Source organism: Mus caroli, chromosome 10, assembly GCF_900094665.2.
Source record: "Mus caroli chromosome 10, CAROLI_EIJ_v1.1, whole genome shotgun sequence".
In the NCBI taxonomy this organism is placed as follows: Eukaryota; Metazoa; Chordata; class Mammalia; order Rodentia; family Muridae; genus Mus; species Mus caroli.
The window spans coordinates 70,798,649-70,815,387 of record NC_034579.1 but is presented as its reverse complement, the minus strand read 5'-3'; the positions used below and the strand labels follow the sequence as shown (position 1 = coordinate 70,815,387).

The 16,739-nt window shown below is 50.8% G+C and overlaps 1 protein-coding gene across 12 annotated transcripts in view; it reads left to right on the top strand.

Moving 5' to 3' along the window:
- Nucleotides 1-16,381, top strand: part of Pcbp3 (poly(rC) binding protein 3) — a 196,329-nt gene extending 179,948 nt beyond the window's left edge. For 3 of the 12 annotated variants that reach the window (XM_029482482.1, XM_029482483.1, XM_029482484.1), the window contains 5 exons: nt 7,166-7,244; nt 7,886-7,945; nt 10,302-10,354; nt 14,785-14,954; nt 15,645-16,380. In XM_029482482.1, the coding sequence (XP_029338342.1) occupies nt 7,166-7,244; nt 7,886-7,945; nt 10,302-10,354; nt 14,785-14,954; nt 15,645-15,681 (399 nt within the window). In that variant the 3' untranslated portion in view covers nt 15,682-16,380. Of the gene's footprint in view, nt 1-7,165; nt 7,245-7,885; nt 7,946-10,301; nt 10,355-14,784; nt 14,956-15,644 lie in introns of those variants that run through there. The other 9 variants (XM_029482485.1, XM_021174920.2, XM_021174922.1 and 6 more) reach the window with 9 other exon arrangements.
- The last annotated feature ends 358 nt before the right edge of the window (nt 16,382-16,739 follow it).

Sequence of the window (16,739 nt, the reverse complement as noted above, 5' to 3'; positions counted from 1 at the left end):
ATAGAATAAGTTGAATGTATCCTAAGTTGAAAAATATAACTACCCTAACATACTAGCATTCCAGGTGGGCACTGCTGCACCAAATGTCAGTGGCTTGCCCTCAGGACTGAAGCACTGATGCTACCCAGCATAAGAGACTATGGATCATCTCTGCCTAGTCCATAAAAGGGTCAAAATTCCCAGTACAGTTTATGTTGCTGAACAAGAGCATCCTAAGTCAGGACTGTCTGCAGTGAACTTCAAAGTCACCCTCGTGTATGAATCTCTTAGATCATCTTCAGCTTCCAAGTCGCCCCCTTACTTAGCATCCCTGTTATTTAAAGGATGACTGCAAGCAAGTAAATGTGAGTCAGCAGCTTGATGATATTGACAGACTACGGCTCCGTTCTCTCAGCCTGATCTCCCCTCTCCCCAGCCCAGTGCTCTCACTCTACCTGTGTCCTAACCTCACCTTGCACTAGCCTGTGACATGGACCTCAGGGCCATCGCTCACATCCCAGAGGAGGATACTCTTAGAGGTCCCCTTGACAAGGATCCCTGAAAGTCAGTGGGAGAGCTGGCATTCCAGTGTGTCTGCAGCAGCCATTAAGGACTCTGGGGATGTAGAACTTCTGGACCTGGTAAGATGTTTATTCTTTAGTTATTACATCTTGAAAACTGTAGAGGCGTGAGAAGGGGCATAGCCTGGGTGCCACATTGGCAATGCCCTCTAACCTGGCATTTGAGGTGACAGACCTTCTGAGCTAGAAGGCTGTCGTGGTGAACACAGGTGGTGCCAGGCACTGCAGAGTGTTGCACGGCTGGCTCCCTCGGGTGCCTCCCTCCTACCTGTTCAGTATCTGCCTCTAGAACCCTGTGGGAATGGGTGAGGATACACTTCCCTCTGATAGTGAGACAGGAGAGAGCTAATAGCACTCTGTGGCTGTCAGCTGTCGCCACACCTTCTGACTCTGTTCTCACCCCAGAACCAGGTACTCGATGGGCCTTCTGTTGACTGAAGCCCAGCCTTTTCTTCCTCTCCCTCATTTCCTTCACTGCTGAGCCAGCCAGTGGTTGAGGCACACCCCGAGTTTGAGGCATACCCACAACCTCAGAAGCCCCTATTATTATGGCCATGACTTATTTCCATTAAAAAGCCTACGAAGTACCATTAAGTAGGGTGGAGAGCGGATCTGATTACGGGCAGCCATTACAGCCCAGGAGACACCAGGATGGAGAGGGATGCCAAGAGGGATAGCCTGGAAAGTCTCTGAAATTAGTAAGAGAAATTAACCATCACAGTTAGCTATCCCAACAAGGTCCAAAAGGATAAACAAAATTATTCCACTGTAGACATGCCAAAATAAAACAGTAACATCGAGGGTCAAGTCAGACCCACAGAGAATAAGATCATGACAGGATCAGAGATATAGTTGACTTCTCATCAGAACCTGACAATCAAAGATGGTGGCATAGTGACAGAAATGCTAGTGTCCTAAAAGTCTGCCTCGAGAAGAGCCTCAAAAGGACTTCAGTATAGCCATTTGTAGAAAAGCAGCTAGACCCAACAGGACCATAGCTAACAGCCTCCTGTATGGCATTCAGGAAAAGAAAAGTTATCCCAGGAGGAAGGCTGGAAGGCAAACAAAGAAAACAGTCGGCATTGGAGAAACACAAATGTAGTGGTGAGTTAGTTAATCCGCTTTGGCTCCTGGTGGGTCCCTCAAGCACTGTACCTGGCCAAGAGCTCTGGATTCACAAGTGAAAGACACACGTGTGCATACACACACCAGCTCATTTTGAAATGCCTTGGCTAGTTCAGTGGCTGGGCACTTCTAAACCTCCCCGTGGCTACCACACACTCCCCTCTGGTATTCTTGAATTAGTATTTGCTAAATCCATGTTTCATCTCTGCTACCTCAGACCCAGTTGGGGGATTGGCCCCTAGAGCCATTTTCCGGAAGCTTACACGTTGGTGGGCCTTTACGTTCTCCTTACTGCCCCTTCATGGACTCCTTCACCTTCTCCTTCTCTCCCTCCATCCCTTGCCTGCACAGTCTAGAAGTCCCACCTCCATCTCCCTGCCCAGCCATTGGCTGTACTACAGTTTTTTATTACCAGTCAAAGCCCGGCTGGAGCCGGGGACCCTCAGGTCTGGAAAGGTGACTTTTGGGAGCCAAATTAAAACAAAGCATTAGAACCAACTCCCAACACACAAATCTACAAAATTAGCATTATTACTAATTTACAACTGGTAGGATTAGCATAATAGAGCTAACTGTATAGAAGTCTATCATTGCACATACATTCAGGATGTAGCAGAGTGGTAGAGTGCTTGCTTAGTTCATGCAAGGCCCAGGTTCAATCCCCAGTACCAGGGATTCAAGGAGAAAAGCATATATAAGATTGTGTGTGTGTGTGTGTGTGTGTGTGTGTGTGTGTGTGTGTGTGTGTATTCTAAAGCTAACTGGCTATGAAAACTTTTGGGGGGAAGTTTTATTTATTTTCTTTCAAGAGTCGTGCCTGAAACATGAGTATCCCCAATTGAAGAGTAGAATGTGAGATGCTAGGAAAATACCAACAACAACAAAAAAAAAACCTGGAGAGTTTGACAAACAGCTCCCAGGAGTCTCAGCATATTTCCCTGACAGTAAGCGACAGATCATGTATGGGCCTAATTAGGATTGCCATGCCATAAGCTACACCTGGCACAACTGCAGGATTCCCAGGGAGGTTCACAAAGTTTGATCACATACCCGACTGTGAAGCAGACTTCAGAATTTAGAATTATAGGCCATTCTCCTCTCACAGAGAACCTCGTGTGAAATTAATGAGGAAGGGAAGCTTTGAAAACCCTGCTTTTAGGACCCAGAAGCAGGCAGGTCCCTGTGACTTCCAGGCCAGGCTGGTCCACACAGTTCCAGGCCAGCTGTGGCTACAAAGTGAGACTACATCTAAAACAAACAAAACAAAACCTGTCTTTGTTGCTCAGAACTCAGGAGGCAGAGACAGAGACAGAGAGATCCCCGAGTTTGTGGCCAGCCTGATCCTTAGAGGGAGTTCAGGGAAAGCCAAGGCTAGACAGAGAAACCCTGCCTCAAAAATCAAGCCAAAGCAAACCGAATAAAATCCCTGGCTTTTTTGAAAGTTCCAACTAAAAGATGCACTGAGTGAAGAGACATCACATTCATGGATAGAAACACTGAGCATTGCAAAGGTGCCAGGTCTTTCCACGCTGGTTTACAAGTACAGCCAGACCCCAAAGGGCCTTTGGGGGAAATTGTGTTGTTTTAAATGTTATATAAATGAACATGGGTCTAAAATCTACAAGGTATCATCAAGGAGGATGATGAAGGATTTCGTTGTAAAGACTCCCTTTTAAAGACTAAGGTTTATTCTAGGGTTGCAATAATGGACACAGTGTAATCTGGGTCCAAGAAGCTGAGAGAGTCTGACTAGACTGTTGCCCTCTAGACAGTCCAGAGTCTAAAGCTACTAGGGCGATGCAGCCTATCGTGACCAGCATTCACTATACTCCCAAGAGAAGGGACCATCTGTGAATGCCCAACAGTGAGGTAATCAATGGCTGTTCTTCATGACAGCAAACATCCTCATGTATCAAGAGCTCCACAAGAGGAGAAAGGTGGCAAGCAGGTTTAGAAAGAAAACTACACAGGAGAGGGTCTATCTGTTCTCTGGTCAGGGAAGGAGTTTATAAGGAAAACACAAGCACAGACCAGAGTTCAGAGCTTCAATACAGCGTCATCATCTCTCAAGAGCACCATTAGAAAGGTCTGTGCAGTGATGAATCAGCAGCAACTGACTGTGTTTGAAAATTGGGCAGAAGATCCTACAACTATTTCCCCAGTGCAATGACGTGCATCTGCCCGTGTGATGGGTTCACTGCCTTCACTTGCTCATGAGTCACTGAGCTACAAGCATACCAGCACTTGTCTATGTTTTGCATTCTCAAGCACCCTCAAGTGGAAAGGGTCACAGGAGATCATACAGTGTGACAACTTGTCTCTTTCCTGTCTGCTTGATGACCTCTTCCTCTCTTGCTCCTCTCTCTCTCTCCCTCTCCTCACTACTTTGGAGGAAAGGATTTATTTGCTTACATTTCCAGGTCAGAATCCATCTTTAAGGAAAATCAGGGCAGGGACTGAAGCAGAAAGCATGGAAGAATGCTGCTTTCTGGCTCATGTTCAGGTAGCTTTCTCATATAGCCCAGTCCCATCCCTTAGAGGAGGTGCTGCCCAATGGGCAGGACCCTCACGCATCAGTCATCAATCAAGACAGTCTCTTACAGATGTGACCACAGGCCAGTCTAACCTGGACAGTCTCTCAGCTGAGACTCCCCCTTCCCAAGTGAGTGCAAGTTATGTCAAGTTGACAATAAGATCTAATTAGCACTAACTAGTCCTTGTCAACTTGATGTACAAAAATATCACTGTTAAGCCATAGCCTTTCCTTTCTTGTCTCCAAGATCTCATGTCAATATCATAACATAGAATATAGTACAACTTTCAAGTCTCACACTTTACATTTTTCCATAATTTAAATGTTCAAGGGTTTTGGTTTTGTTTTGAAGTCAAAATGTGGGCTCCTATTAAAAAAAAAAAAAAAAAAAGGTTACCTTACTGCTTAATTCAAACAAAAGAACTGGGCTAGAAAAACAATCAGATCAAAGGAAGCCTAAACTTAGCAGGGAAAAGTCTAAATCCTGTAACTCTGTCTGGCAACTGGGACTCATCTGGGCTCCTACAGGTTTGGGCAGCCTTATCTCTCCAGCTCTGCTATTCACTGGCTTGTCCCCTAAAACTAATCTTAACATGGCAGAACTACCAAAAGCAAAAGTAGAAGACCTCTCAGCATTTAATCCTCTAACCGTTGGGGAGACTGAGTTCCAAAGAGGTAGAGTAGCCTGATGAGAACAGAGCCATTCCGAGAAGGGAATACTGACTGCTCTCCCTCTCTCCTGTGTACTACCTCAGCACATGCCCATCCACTGGCCTAGCCCTGCCCCTGTGACACCACTGCATTTATTTGCTAGTGTGGCAATTTTTTTTTAATAGAAGAAAACCTATTGGAATAGAGAAGAGGTTAGAGTTCTGGGACTACTGGGCTTCTGAACGTCAGAGTCTGATATGAGTGGAGCCAACTTCATAGGTTTCATTGTTTTTCCTCTGCCCTGCTAGTGAGTAGATTCTGAGGCCCAGCATGGGCAGATGGGTATCACCTGTGAGACCAGCAGGAGACAATACCATGGAGCAGATGGGCTGCTTGGAAGCCCTTCAAAGCTCACGGTGACTCTTCACCCTAGGTGGTATAGAGGCAGCACCCCACAAACTGCTGTCAGTCACAGAGGAAATTGCTGAGGCCTTGAGACCCCACATATTTGGTCCACATTAAATCCATCAGGCTTATTCCCTTGGCACTTAGCCCATATCCCCTGTTCCATATTCCATTCTCCTGCCATCTCAAACCAACCATTGCCCCATACGTAGTCTGAGGATTCAGGCAGATGAAGACAGCTTGTTACATCCTCAGACATGACAAGGTCTTCTGGACATGCTCTTCTGCCTTTGCCGAGTGTGTCCACTCTAGTGGCTTAGTATGCCCATTGATGCAGAGTCAGAACAGACATAGATGTAGGCCATATGAAAACTAGGCTTTGTCTGGTCTGGCATAGTCACCTATATGGTGCAACACAGCAGAGATTAGAGGTACTGTATCAGTTCCTGCTATGGCCTGTCATATACCATGTCTTCAAGGGACTTTTGAGCAGAGTCTGACCCCAAGTCACACATCCCCTAATTTGACCTGCTCAGGATGCAGCCAGGTCCTTCTGCCATCTTCCTGGGGAGGAGGTCAGATGTGAAAAAGGTAGAGTAGCCCAGTGCCAGGCTAAGGACGCTGGCTTTTTGGATCTGCTAATACCCTAAAGCCTCAGGTTCGTGAGTTCTGTCTCAGAGATGGCACTCAGCTTACAGGAGCAGGAGAGAGCTGACCAGCCAGCAAGTACCCCAGAAGCCATCCTGTAGGCCAGCATCGGGCCAATCCCCAGTCTTTGCAGGGCTTTAATGTAAGCTTTGAGGGTGCCTTGCACCGAGAGGCTGAGTGCAGGAAAGCCCTGATGGAGGCATCTAGACAAGCAGCTTGACCCTGAGTCCATCTGACCCTCGTTCTGTTTGAGGTGCGCTCACCAGCAGCAAAGGCAACATCTCTACAGAGCACCCCACTCCCTAGTCATAATGCCCTCTGATAACAATGTCTCAGTCCCTGACAGCTATGTCACCTAACTGTGAAGACAGCAGGAACCCAGGCCAGACTCCAGAGCCTGTGCTTGATGACATGCAAAGAAGGGTCAACACCTTTCCTGTGGGTGTGCTTGCAGTCTGATGGGCCCCTGTTCTGTGATGCCCTTGTACCATCCTCTGCACGGTGCCCTAGCTTTTCAAAAGGGTAGTGTGGTTCAGAGCGTCTACCCACCCTGCACTGTTGCTCAAAAAGTGTGGCTAGGCCTAGTCTCTTATTCTCTGATCTTTATATTCAGAGAAAATGAACTATGGAATCAGATATTCAAGCTCTGTCTTGACAAGCTCAGTGGCTGGTGGGAGCTGAGGTGTAGCTGGTGGGACAGCAGCGAGCAGCAGCAATGCTACTTCTATGGAAAGCTTCTTCAGGGGTCCTCTACATCTCACTTAAGCCCTGGACCCCATATAAGACAAGACAGGGCAGGCTCTAGATCTACCAGCCAGCTGCTCCCCACCCTACCCCCCAGGCTGCCTTGCCTTAAAATGGGGCCGGCAGTCCAGGAGGTGGGGGAAGCCTGGTGTGAAGCTAGAACCAGAGAAGCTAGGTTGAATCTGCTGGTCTCCCAGGAGCCCTGCTGGTCCTGTTCTGTGTCTCTCAGAGCCCCGCCCCCAGGGCTGCTGGCTCCTCCCCTCCTCACTAGACCTGTAAGGAAAAGGCACAATTCACTCAGTCTCTTGCCTGCTGGCAGCCAGGCCCATTGGTTCCACCCAGGCCAAGTCCTTGTGTCCTGCTGCACTGTCTGCCATGTGTCCGCATGGCCCCTCTGAACCTCTCTGTGCAAAAGTTCTGTGACTGCCATTTTTAACTTGGTGTGACTTGTACTCGATGACAATAACCTTCTTAGCTCTCGTGTCCCTCCTACCCCCAGCAGTTGACCAAGCTCCACCAGTTGGCCATGCAGCAAACCCCCTTTCCTCCCCTCGGACAGACCAACCCCGCTTTCCCCGGTACGTACCCAGCTGCCCTTTTCTGACCTTCTCTTCTCACCTGGGGACTCGCTTTCTCTCTCTTTCTCTCTGAGCTCCCTGCGGTTCAGTGAGTAGCACAGGTGCTGCCAGAGCTCTGGATGCTGAATCTTGCAGTGTTAACGCAGTGGGCTGCATACAGCTGAGGCCGGGCGGGTCGGTCTGCCTCCCGCGGTGGGCTACTTTACTGCCCCTCGGCTTCCATGTTCTTGCCTTTTGAGGGACTTCCATGCAGAGCAGCGCTCTGTGTCACCCACAGTCCATCCCCAGGTGGCTTTTCCTGGCCAGGCTTGGAGCACATCATTTCCTGCATCAAGCATTCTGACCGCAGAAATGACCCCCAGGCCTGGCTGCTGCAGCCCCTCCTAGGATAGCACTGACAGAGCTAGCCTGCACTCAGGCCAGTGGTGAATCAGACAGAGGGGCTGGCTACAGCCTGGCCGGGCATCTGCCTCAGATGTCCCTCACTGAAGCAGAGCCACCCCTATGGCTGGTGGAAAACACACTGGCCATGCATGTCGGCTGTGCATGCACCAATCATATTTTGAGCTTTCCTAGTTGAAGGGACCTTGCTTCTCTCCTTGAGGGCAAAACATTAAACCTCTCTCTTCTTTGCTCTCCAGGAGAAAAGCTGCCTTTACACTCCTCCGAAGAAGCTCAAAATCTGATGGGCCAGTCGTCAGGTAAAACAGACCACAGGACTGGGGGAGCAGGCCAGGGGGCATGTACAGAGGACAAGGGTACCCACACCTATGACAGCTGAGTGTCTAGCTCCCAACTTGGCTGACAGTAGAAAGTTTCTGGGGGCGTAAGCTGTGGACTGAGCTGTGGGGACCACCCAGGAGCCAAGTGCTCCATTGTTAGTGAATGGTGTGTCTGAGCAAGTACAGAGCCACCCTGTGCACAGTTGGGTAGCCTAAGGCATTGTGCCCCACATGAGGAGGGCCTATCTCGAGTTGCCACTAATTCCCCAGCTGTGCAGTGTGTTGGGGTGCATAGCGAGAACATGACTGTGGGGACCACAGAATGGTATGTGCTTCTTAAAGATGGGATTCCAAGGAGATAGGCGCTAACTCTTAGAAGATAGACACTAACTCTGGGCTGGGTGTGTCTGCACCTTCTGTTTTTCATTTAAATGTCATCCCCCAGGACACAGCGGGGTGATGTGTATGTAGTCTGTGATGCGGTGACTCAGGGAACAAACAGCCTTGGGAAAAGAGATAGACTGGGGCCAAGTGTGTTTTCTGGGTCCTAGGAGGGAATTATCATACACTTCAGACCTTCGTGCCACTGTGGGTACACGTGGCCATTGATGCAGCCTCAGAAAGAGTGTCACGCCATGCTTTTGTGTGACAACTTGATCATGGCCGTAGAAACCTAGAGTACAGTACATATGCAGGTGAACATGGCAGGAAGGGTGTGTGCTGAGGCAACAGTTAGCTGCATGGGGCAGTGCAACTGGCTCTGAAGCCTTGTCCTGAGTAGACACGCCCTTAACTACCCACTTAACGTTGGTGTCCCTGCAAAAGGATTCTTGTTCTTCGCCCAGTCAAATGTAACATCTGACAGATGTCCCCTGCTGCCCCAGGAACTCCTGTCCAGTACTCCAGTAGTACTTTCAAGTGATATTTTATATGTCCCTGTGTCTGTAATGTTTGTAGATTCCCTAAAATAGCCAAATAATTGTATTTTTAAACTATTATTAAAAGGAGGTGAGGGGTAGGAAACTGCAGATTTCAGTCTGTAAATGGCAGAGATGGATGGGTTTGTTCATTCAGCACTTCTGCCTGGGCCCGACTGCTAGACATCCGCCCTTGGGGGTCACCCTCTGGCAGGAGCCAATAACCATGTGAGATGAGACTTTAAGGAGGTGGCCTATCCAGGGAGCTAGTGGGAAGGAACAAGGCTGGAAGGGGAGTTGGGAAGATAAGGGGCACAGTGAGAAGTAGGGGCTTGCAGGGCAGTGGTGGTACACGCCTTTAATCCTACCAGTTGAGAGACAGAGGCAAACAGATTTCTGACTTCAAAGCCAGCCTGGTCTGTAGAGTGAGTTCCAGGACAACCAGGGTTATACAGAAAAATTCTGTCTCAGAAAACAAACAAACAAACAAAAAAAACAAAACAAAAAAATAGAAGTAGGGACCCCCCCCAAGATTGTCATAGGGAGGAGCCTGGGTTTTGTGGCTGTTTGGATGTGGTACTGAATGGGGTCAGTGCAGAGGCAGGGCCAGTAAGTAAGAGTGCCAAGTGAGGGGACAACCTGGGTTCTGGGGCATTCTGAAGCGGTGTGTGTAGAGCTGGCCATCTAGAGAATATATAGAGCCTTGAGTCCGGACCCAGCAGCCCTGTGCAGGGACCTTTGCTGAGTCTAAAGGCAACAGGACCAGCTTCAGGACTTGCAGACCTGAGCTGTCTGTCTGTTGCTGAAATGAGGCTGCTGTGTACAAAGCATGCACCATCCCAGAAGCACAGCCAGTGTACCTTCCACTGTGGCGGTCCCTTGGGGGTATTGTCACTGTTTCTGAGGTAGGGAGAAGTTGCATGTGGCCTGTTATCTGGTGACATAGTTGAGACTTGCAAAGATGAGAAGCTGGGCCTAGCCATGGGCTGCGGCCTCTGGACAGAATTGTGTCAGAAGTAGAATTATCAGTGGGTGCTTGGCCACTTGTGGCTTCCTGCAGCGGAACCCACATAAGGTCTCAGTGTGGAACGGAGTGGGGTACAGCACCCTCAAGTCTTCTTGAACAGAGGAGACCACTCAATGTCAATGTGACCAATGTGGTCTATGGCCCAGCTGCCTTGTAACCCCCTGAGGTGTGACGCCTGCCCTCTTTTTAGCTCAGGGCCTGCCAGGCTGTATATGCAAGGTGTGAGTTTTTAGAACTCTGGAGTTTGGGTTATCCTGGGCAGCACCAGGGCCTGGGCCCCTAGACTGTGCTGTTCTTCACCTCAGCTGGCCCAAGGAAATATGGACCCGATCTGGCTGTGGCAGTAAACTGTTTTTCCTCCAACCTAATCATGTTCCCTTGGTGTGCCCAGGTCTGGATGCCAGCCCACCGGCCAGCACTCATGAGCTCACCATTCCCAATGATGTGAGTATACCCCCTGCTCCTGCCTGTCTACACACACAGTTCCAGTGATACCCTCAAGGCTGGACCCACTGTTGCATCTTTTGCCTCCTTTCTTTTCCACCTTCAACTGATACCATTCCCGTGAAAGATGCAGACAAGAAAGAAGTGGAACATCAGGGTGAATCAGAAGTCAGCCAGCACCAGAGCTGGGCCGGGAGTCTGACAACAGCAGCAGTACCCTGGCTTAGGGGCCTTGCGAGTAGGGTGGTCCAGGAAGGCTCTGGAGTGATATGACCCATACTGGAGGTTTGAGAGTCTCTGACACAAGAAGTTGCTTGTATGTCACAGGGTGTCTGAATCCTTTACTCTAGCATCCCCTAATTTGTCCAACCACAGCTGTGGTCTCAAGAGCTTGTTAGCACACTTAGCCCTCTCAGGCTGAACAGGGGTCTCGAGAGGTGGTGGTAGTCTCTGAATCAGTGGCTCCACACCAGGAGAACCAAGAAGAAGAGCCCATGTCTTTGAGAGTGGGTGCCAAGATAGCAGAAGGGACAGTCTGTGTGGGCCATGCAGGGGTGACCTCCTTTTCAACCTGTCTAGTATTGAGGCTTTCTCTGCCCTAAAGCTAGTCAGCCTCCGTCTTTGTTTTTGTCTGATTCTGTCTGTCTGTCTGTGCCTGCCTGCCTGTCTGTACAGAGACTTTATGGGTGTACATATACATTTGCCCATATAGGCATCTGTGGAAGCCAGAGGTTGACGCTGGGCTGTGTGTCTCAGTTGCTCCTCCATGTTATAGGATCTTGCTGAGCCTAGAGCACTCTCTCTCAGCTAGTTGGCTGGCTAGAAAGCTTGAGAGATTCTCATGTCTCCATCCCTGCCCCTGGGGATACAGACAGTGGCCATCAAGCCTGGCTTTTAATGTGGGTGCCAAGGATCCAAACACGGGTCCCCATGCTCACACAGCAGGCCCTGGGTGTGTATGTGTGTCTGTCTGTCTGTCTGTCTGTGTGTTTCTGTATGTTTCCATATGAAGGTCAGAGGTTAACCTTTGGTGTTGATACAATCTCTCACCAGGACCTGGGGCTCACCAATTAGGTTAGATTGGCTGGCCACGGTACCCTGGGAGTCCACCTGACTCTTGTGATATTACAAGCATGTGCCACCACACTTGGGTGCTGGAGATTAAGCTGAGGACTTCATCTTGGGTGGCAAGCACTTGACCTACTAATTTCTCTCTTCAGACCTTGGACTTAGAAGACCAGCCCCTCCCCTCCATCTGAACCAACTTCAGGAAACTCAGAGGTTAAGAGTCTAAGGGGACCCCGAGGCTTGAGTGTAGATGGCAAACAGTTGGGCAGCAGAGTAAACTGGCCAGGAGAGAAACCATGAGCCATCTGCATAGTGCCCCTGAACTTCAAGGAAATACTGTCACTACCCTCACCCAACCCGTCTGGCTGCAGATGGCCTCCAGAAGGGGCTCTGCCACCAGCCCCAAGCATCTGTCCTGTTACCTGACAACCTCAGGTTTCCCTAGTCTGTAGGAGCCTTCATAGGCATCAGCCCCAGTGACCTGGTAGCATTGGTGTGCAGCCTTTAGCTCTGATAACATTGGAGGTTGGACCATCTTGGCGGCTATCTTTATGGGTGAGACTCCTGCTTTGTAAGTGTAGAGGATCTCTGCTTTGTCCATTCCTCTTCCCACTCCTTGTGTGATGGTTCCTCCAGCACAGGGGTTCACCAGTACATGCTCCATCAGATGGAGCCAGGGCTTCTTGAAAGGCTGTTAACGTGAACCCTACCTTACCAGCACTGGGACACAAGCTTCTGTTTAACCTGAAATGGACTAAAGGGCACCCAGGGCTGGCCTGGTGGGGAGCAGCAGACCTGTTTGCTCTGCTGCCATGCAGTGGCTGAACACTGGCTGACCTAGCCTGTCCTGTCACCCTGAAGTCTTTCACAGCTCAGAGCTTCCCCTTTTTCACCCTGCACAGGAAGGCCATAGAATCTATGGCATAGAGGGTTTCCGCTCACCCTGACCTTTATAGAAGGGACTAGGCTAAAGGCCTCCAAGGACCAGTGGAGGGACACCTGCAGCCTCCCATTCTTGGACGCAAGGAAGGAACCAGAACATGATCATCCTGACCCTTTCTAGGGACTGGTCTAGATCTATCTCCTGCTCACAGTGGAATCAGTCTCCTCCCTCATCTGCAGATGATGTATCTGTTCTATCCAGGATACATGGGCTTTCCTAGGTGGAGACCTGGAGACCATTCCTATATGGCTAATGCTATAGAGCTTGCCCTAGGACATTCAGTCTGGGGCACTTAAGGCCCCGATGCTCTGCTGTGAGCACCTGCCTGAAGGCTCAGGCCTTTCCCTGGTCATGAGTCTTAGTAGAAAAGGAAACCAATACTTCCCCCATGGTTCTGAGAGGAGGGGACCAGTCAGTCTTGCCGCAGTGCTTGTGGGCTTGGCAGGCGTTGTTTCAGAACCCGTCCTGTTTCTGCACGTTCCTACAGCTTTTTGAAATTTGTGGTGTGAAGCCAAATAGGTGGGAATAGCATGAGCCTAGGGCTGGATGTCAGTGGGGTCCTAGTGAGGCCACGTGGGCGAGCACTTTGAGCTGCTACCCGCCATAGGCCTAAGTCATCACAGGAGCACCTCTAAGAGCAGGGCCCAGCAGTGTGTTGGGATCCTGGTACATTCAAGGGCCAGCCAACATCTCTCCTGCTCCAAACCCCTCCAAGTGTGGGGCACAGGCCACAGAACAGCTTAGGATCTTTGAGGTATGAGCCCAGGAGGGAGGACCACTCAAGAGACACACTTCGGGTGTAAAGAAGAGAGTATGAATCTAGACAGAAACAGGAAGGGAGGGTCAGCTTCCTCCAGGTCCTGTTGGAGAGGAAATGGCAGCAACCAGGCAGGGTCTGTGCTGGGAGGGTAGCAAGTGCCACCCAAACCTGAGTGTGAATCCAGATGATCCTGGAGCTGCCAGGAGGGGTACGAGAAGCGAAAGAGACCATACCTATGGTGCACCCTCCTGAATGATGGTCTTCAAAGACATGTGGCCACACATTGTCCCTCAGCGCAGGAGCCATGCTCCCACCCAGGGGCCACCCTGCCTCACCTAGCCTTGACCACAGAAGAGCCCCATAGCTTTTCTGCCAGAAGGACGGAGCACAGGCAGGCAAGTCAGTTGAGCCATGGCTGTGTGCACGTTAGGAAGCCCTCCTCTCTGCCACAGGGTCAGACTGACATGGGCATGAGAAGTAGGCCATGGGCAGAGCCCAGCCAGAGCAGAGAATAGTGGGCAGGACTTGAGAAATAAAGACGGGTGAGACCCAGAGACATATAAGAAGGCAAGATGCTGAACAGCTCTGGAGGAGAGGTTCACTGTGTTCAGATAGCCTCGTTGTCAGAGCTCAGTGAGAAATATAGATAATCAGCAGATGGCCATAATGGGAAGCAGAGCGCAGAGCACATACCCCTTAGGACAAGAGCTGGTCTCTTGGTGCCTCCGCTCACCCAGGTGCCCTGTTGTCCATCGTGCAGGTTTGGAAGCAGATTCTCCTCCTGTACCTCAGGTCCAGCCCAGCCTTCTTCCTGGCATCTCAGTGCTTGAGAGCAGCTTGTGTCTAGACCTCAGGATGTTGCCCAGCCAGCCAGGTGCCTGGCCAGTATTCCTTTCCTACCTCAGAGCACTCATTGGTGAGGAAAGTTGAGGGATGTCATCTGGCTCCTCTGCAGTCTTCTCTGGGGTCCAGGATGCCCCCACCATGGAACAGGGTAGACGGGAGAGACACATACCCACCTGTAGCTGTTGCCAGAGGAAAGATCTTGACCTCCAGGATGGAGGGTCCTCTCCTCCCTAAGCTGCCTTAGAAGTGGTCCACACTCCTGATAGCTTCACTGGCCCCGGGTCTCTGCATCCATTAAACAGAGCTCACCATGCAAACACTTGGATTTTTCCTCAGCTTCATCTGAGTCCCCCCAAAGGATAGATTTCAGCAGTAGTGAAGCTCAGGTGCTCCTACGTGTCTGTGGTGCTTACTCTCTGGCACATCCGTCCTCCCTGTGAGGGTACCACCAGAAGGCCCTGACCCAGCTAGGCCAGAGCTGGTACAGGGTTCCCCCACTCAGCCTGAATCACATCTGACCAGGTAGAGGAAGCCACTATGAGAATGGCCATGTCCCTTGTGAGGACTTTTCCCAGAAAGACACTCAGCAGAGGCAGTAAGACTGTCAACAGTGGAGCTGGAACCTCTCTCACATTGTCCTAGGGACCAGGCTCGGGACTTTGCAGTGCCTGCGTTCTTTCCAGAGCGCTGAGTTCATAGGCAGTGTTTCCAGCCTAGCCTATCCCCTGAGGTGACCCCACAGGGCTTCCACAGATGCCCCCAAAGGGATAGGCTGGACTTTTCTCTAAGAGATGCCTCCGTCATTCCTTCTAGCTTATAGGCTGCATAATTGGACGCCAAGGCACCAAAATCAATGAAATCCGACAGATGTCTGGAGCTCAGATCAAAATCGCCAATGCCACTGAAGGGTCATCAGAGCGCCAGATTACCATCACAGGGACCCCAGCCAACATCAGCCTTGCCCAGTATCTCATCAACGCTAGGTGAGCAATTCCTCAGTGGCTGGGCCCTCACTAGCTATGACTCGCAGCCCCACACCCTGACTGATACAGTAGAAGTTCAGGCATGTGGGGAGAGGTGTGATGGGGACCAGCCTCCACAGGGAAATGGACCACTGTTCAACAAGGAGCTAGGAAGCTACGGTGAGAGCCGTGCCCATTTTCCTATTTCCCTCTTCCCAGCCTGTACTTAGGCTATGCCCGTCTGCCTTAGGCAAGGGGTTTGGCAGGCTTGTAGTAAGTCTGGGGGTAGGGATGTAGGGAAATGCCTGGCTCCTGCCTCGCCTGCCCCAAATCCAGTATGAGCAACCCTCCTGAAACAGCGCAGGGTTCCTATGCATGTCACAGCTCCTTCTATGACAGTCCTGAAGCCCCTGCTTAAAAATCTGGAGCCCCCACTGGAGCCAACTGGGTGCTTAGCCCCTGGCCCAATGCTCTACCCTGGAAGGATCCAAACTCTGTCAGCAAGATTGAGTGACAGGCACAGGGCCAGGTTAAGTGCTACAGAGCTGATGGGGCAGGCTTTCCCCCTGTTGTCTTGGTGGATCCTGCAGCTCATGGCCACTAAGTAATAGCTCATCCCCTGGACATGGAGAGTTGCCCTCCCCCTACTGCCTCACACCCATCTCATCGCAGAAGTCTGTAACATGTCTCCCATGCCTTTGTCTGTTCCAGGCTGACGTCTGAGGTCACCGGGATGGGTGCACTCTAACCTACCCAAGGTCCTCCACTGCACACATCGGATGGCTCCAGCCCGCAGCCTCACCAGCTGGCACACTGTACAGACTGCCTGTCCTTCCTTGCAGATATGAATAGAGCGTTTTCTTTACAAACAGATGATAGTGCGTGTCTGCCCACTCAGGCCCTGTGCGCTCCGTGTTAGTGTAGCCCTCCACGCATTGGCATGCAGCTCTTTACTTTACTGCTCAACGTATTCCCAAATGTGATGTTTCAGAGATTTATTCCTCAGTATCCATGTGACTGTCTGTTTAAAAGTTGGTTTGATGCTTTAACAGCACTTCCTATGTCCTGCTGTCCCTTGTTCTCAGAGACCCTCCTCTCTCACCCAGTCTACTGACTCATTTCCAAGCCCTAGGTTGTATGCAGGGATCAGAGGTACTTTTATTGCAACCTGCAGGGAGTGTCTGGAAGAGGAGGGACTTGGGGGTGTATCTAAGGAGCAGGGTAGAGTGCCAGAGGGTGGGGTGGGACCCTGACTTCACTGGGATATCTCGGGGAGGGGGCACTTGTGCCCTCCAGGTGTCTTCCAAGATGGCTAAGAACAAGGACTTGCCAGAAAGTTCATCTACACCCATCAGAGTTTAATAAATGTCGTGTTCCTCCCCCATGGCTCTGGCTTCTCTCTGCTACCCTGTCCTCAGTACCCATACCCCCTGTGAGACGCACTGGTACCCAGCCTGAGAGTAAGAAGATCTGGTTCTGTTCTTGCCCAGGTCCTAGAGCACCAGGTCCTAGCCTGTAAAGCTGCCCAGCATGGAGACTGCCTGTGTCTGACAGGGCACCATCCATACAGCCTTACACCACCCAAGGGACCATTCTTCACTGTCACCCCTTGGCACTGAAGTTCCATTCCTCCCTTCTCTTAGTGGAGGGCCGGGGCAGAGGTACAGTTGCCCAGGGCACAACACAACTTGGTTGTAGCCCGTGGCCCAACTCCAAAGGCCCTGGTACCTACCCCCAACCTCTGATTGGGGGGAGGGGGGTTCAGGCAAGAACAGCATGGCAGAGACCAGCTCAGGCTAGGAGCAG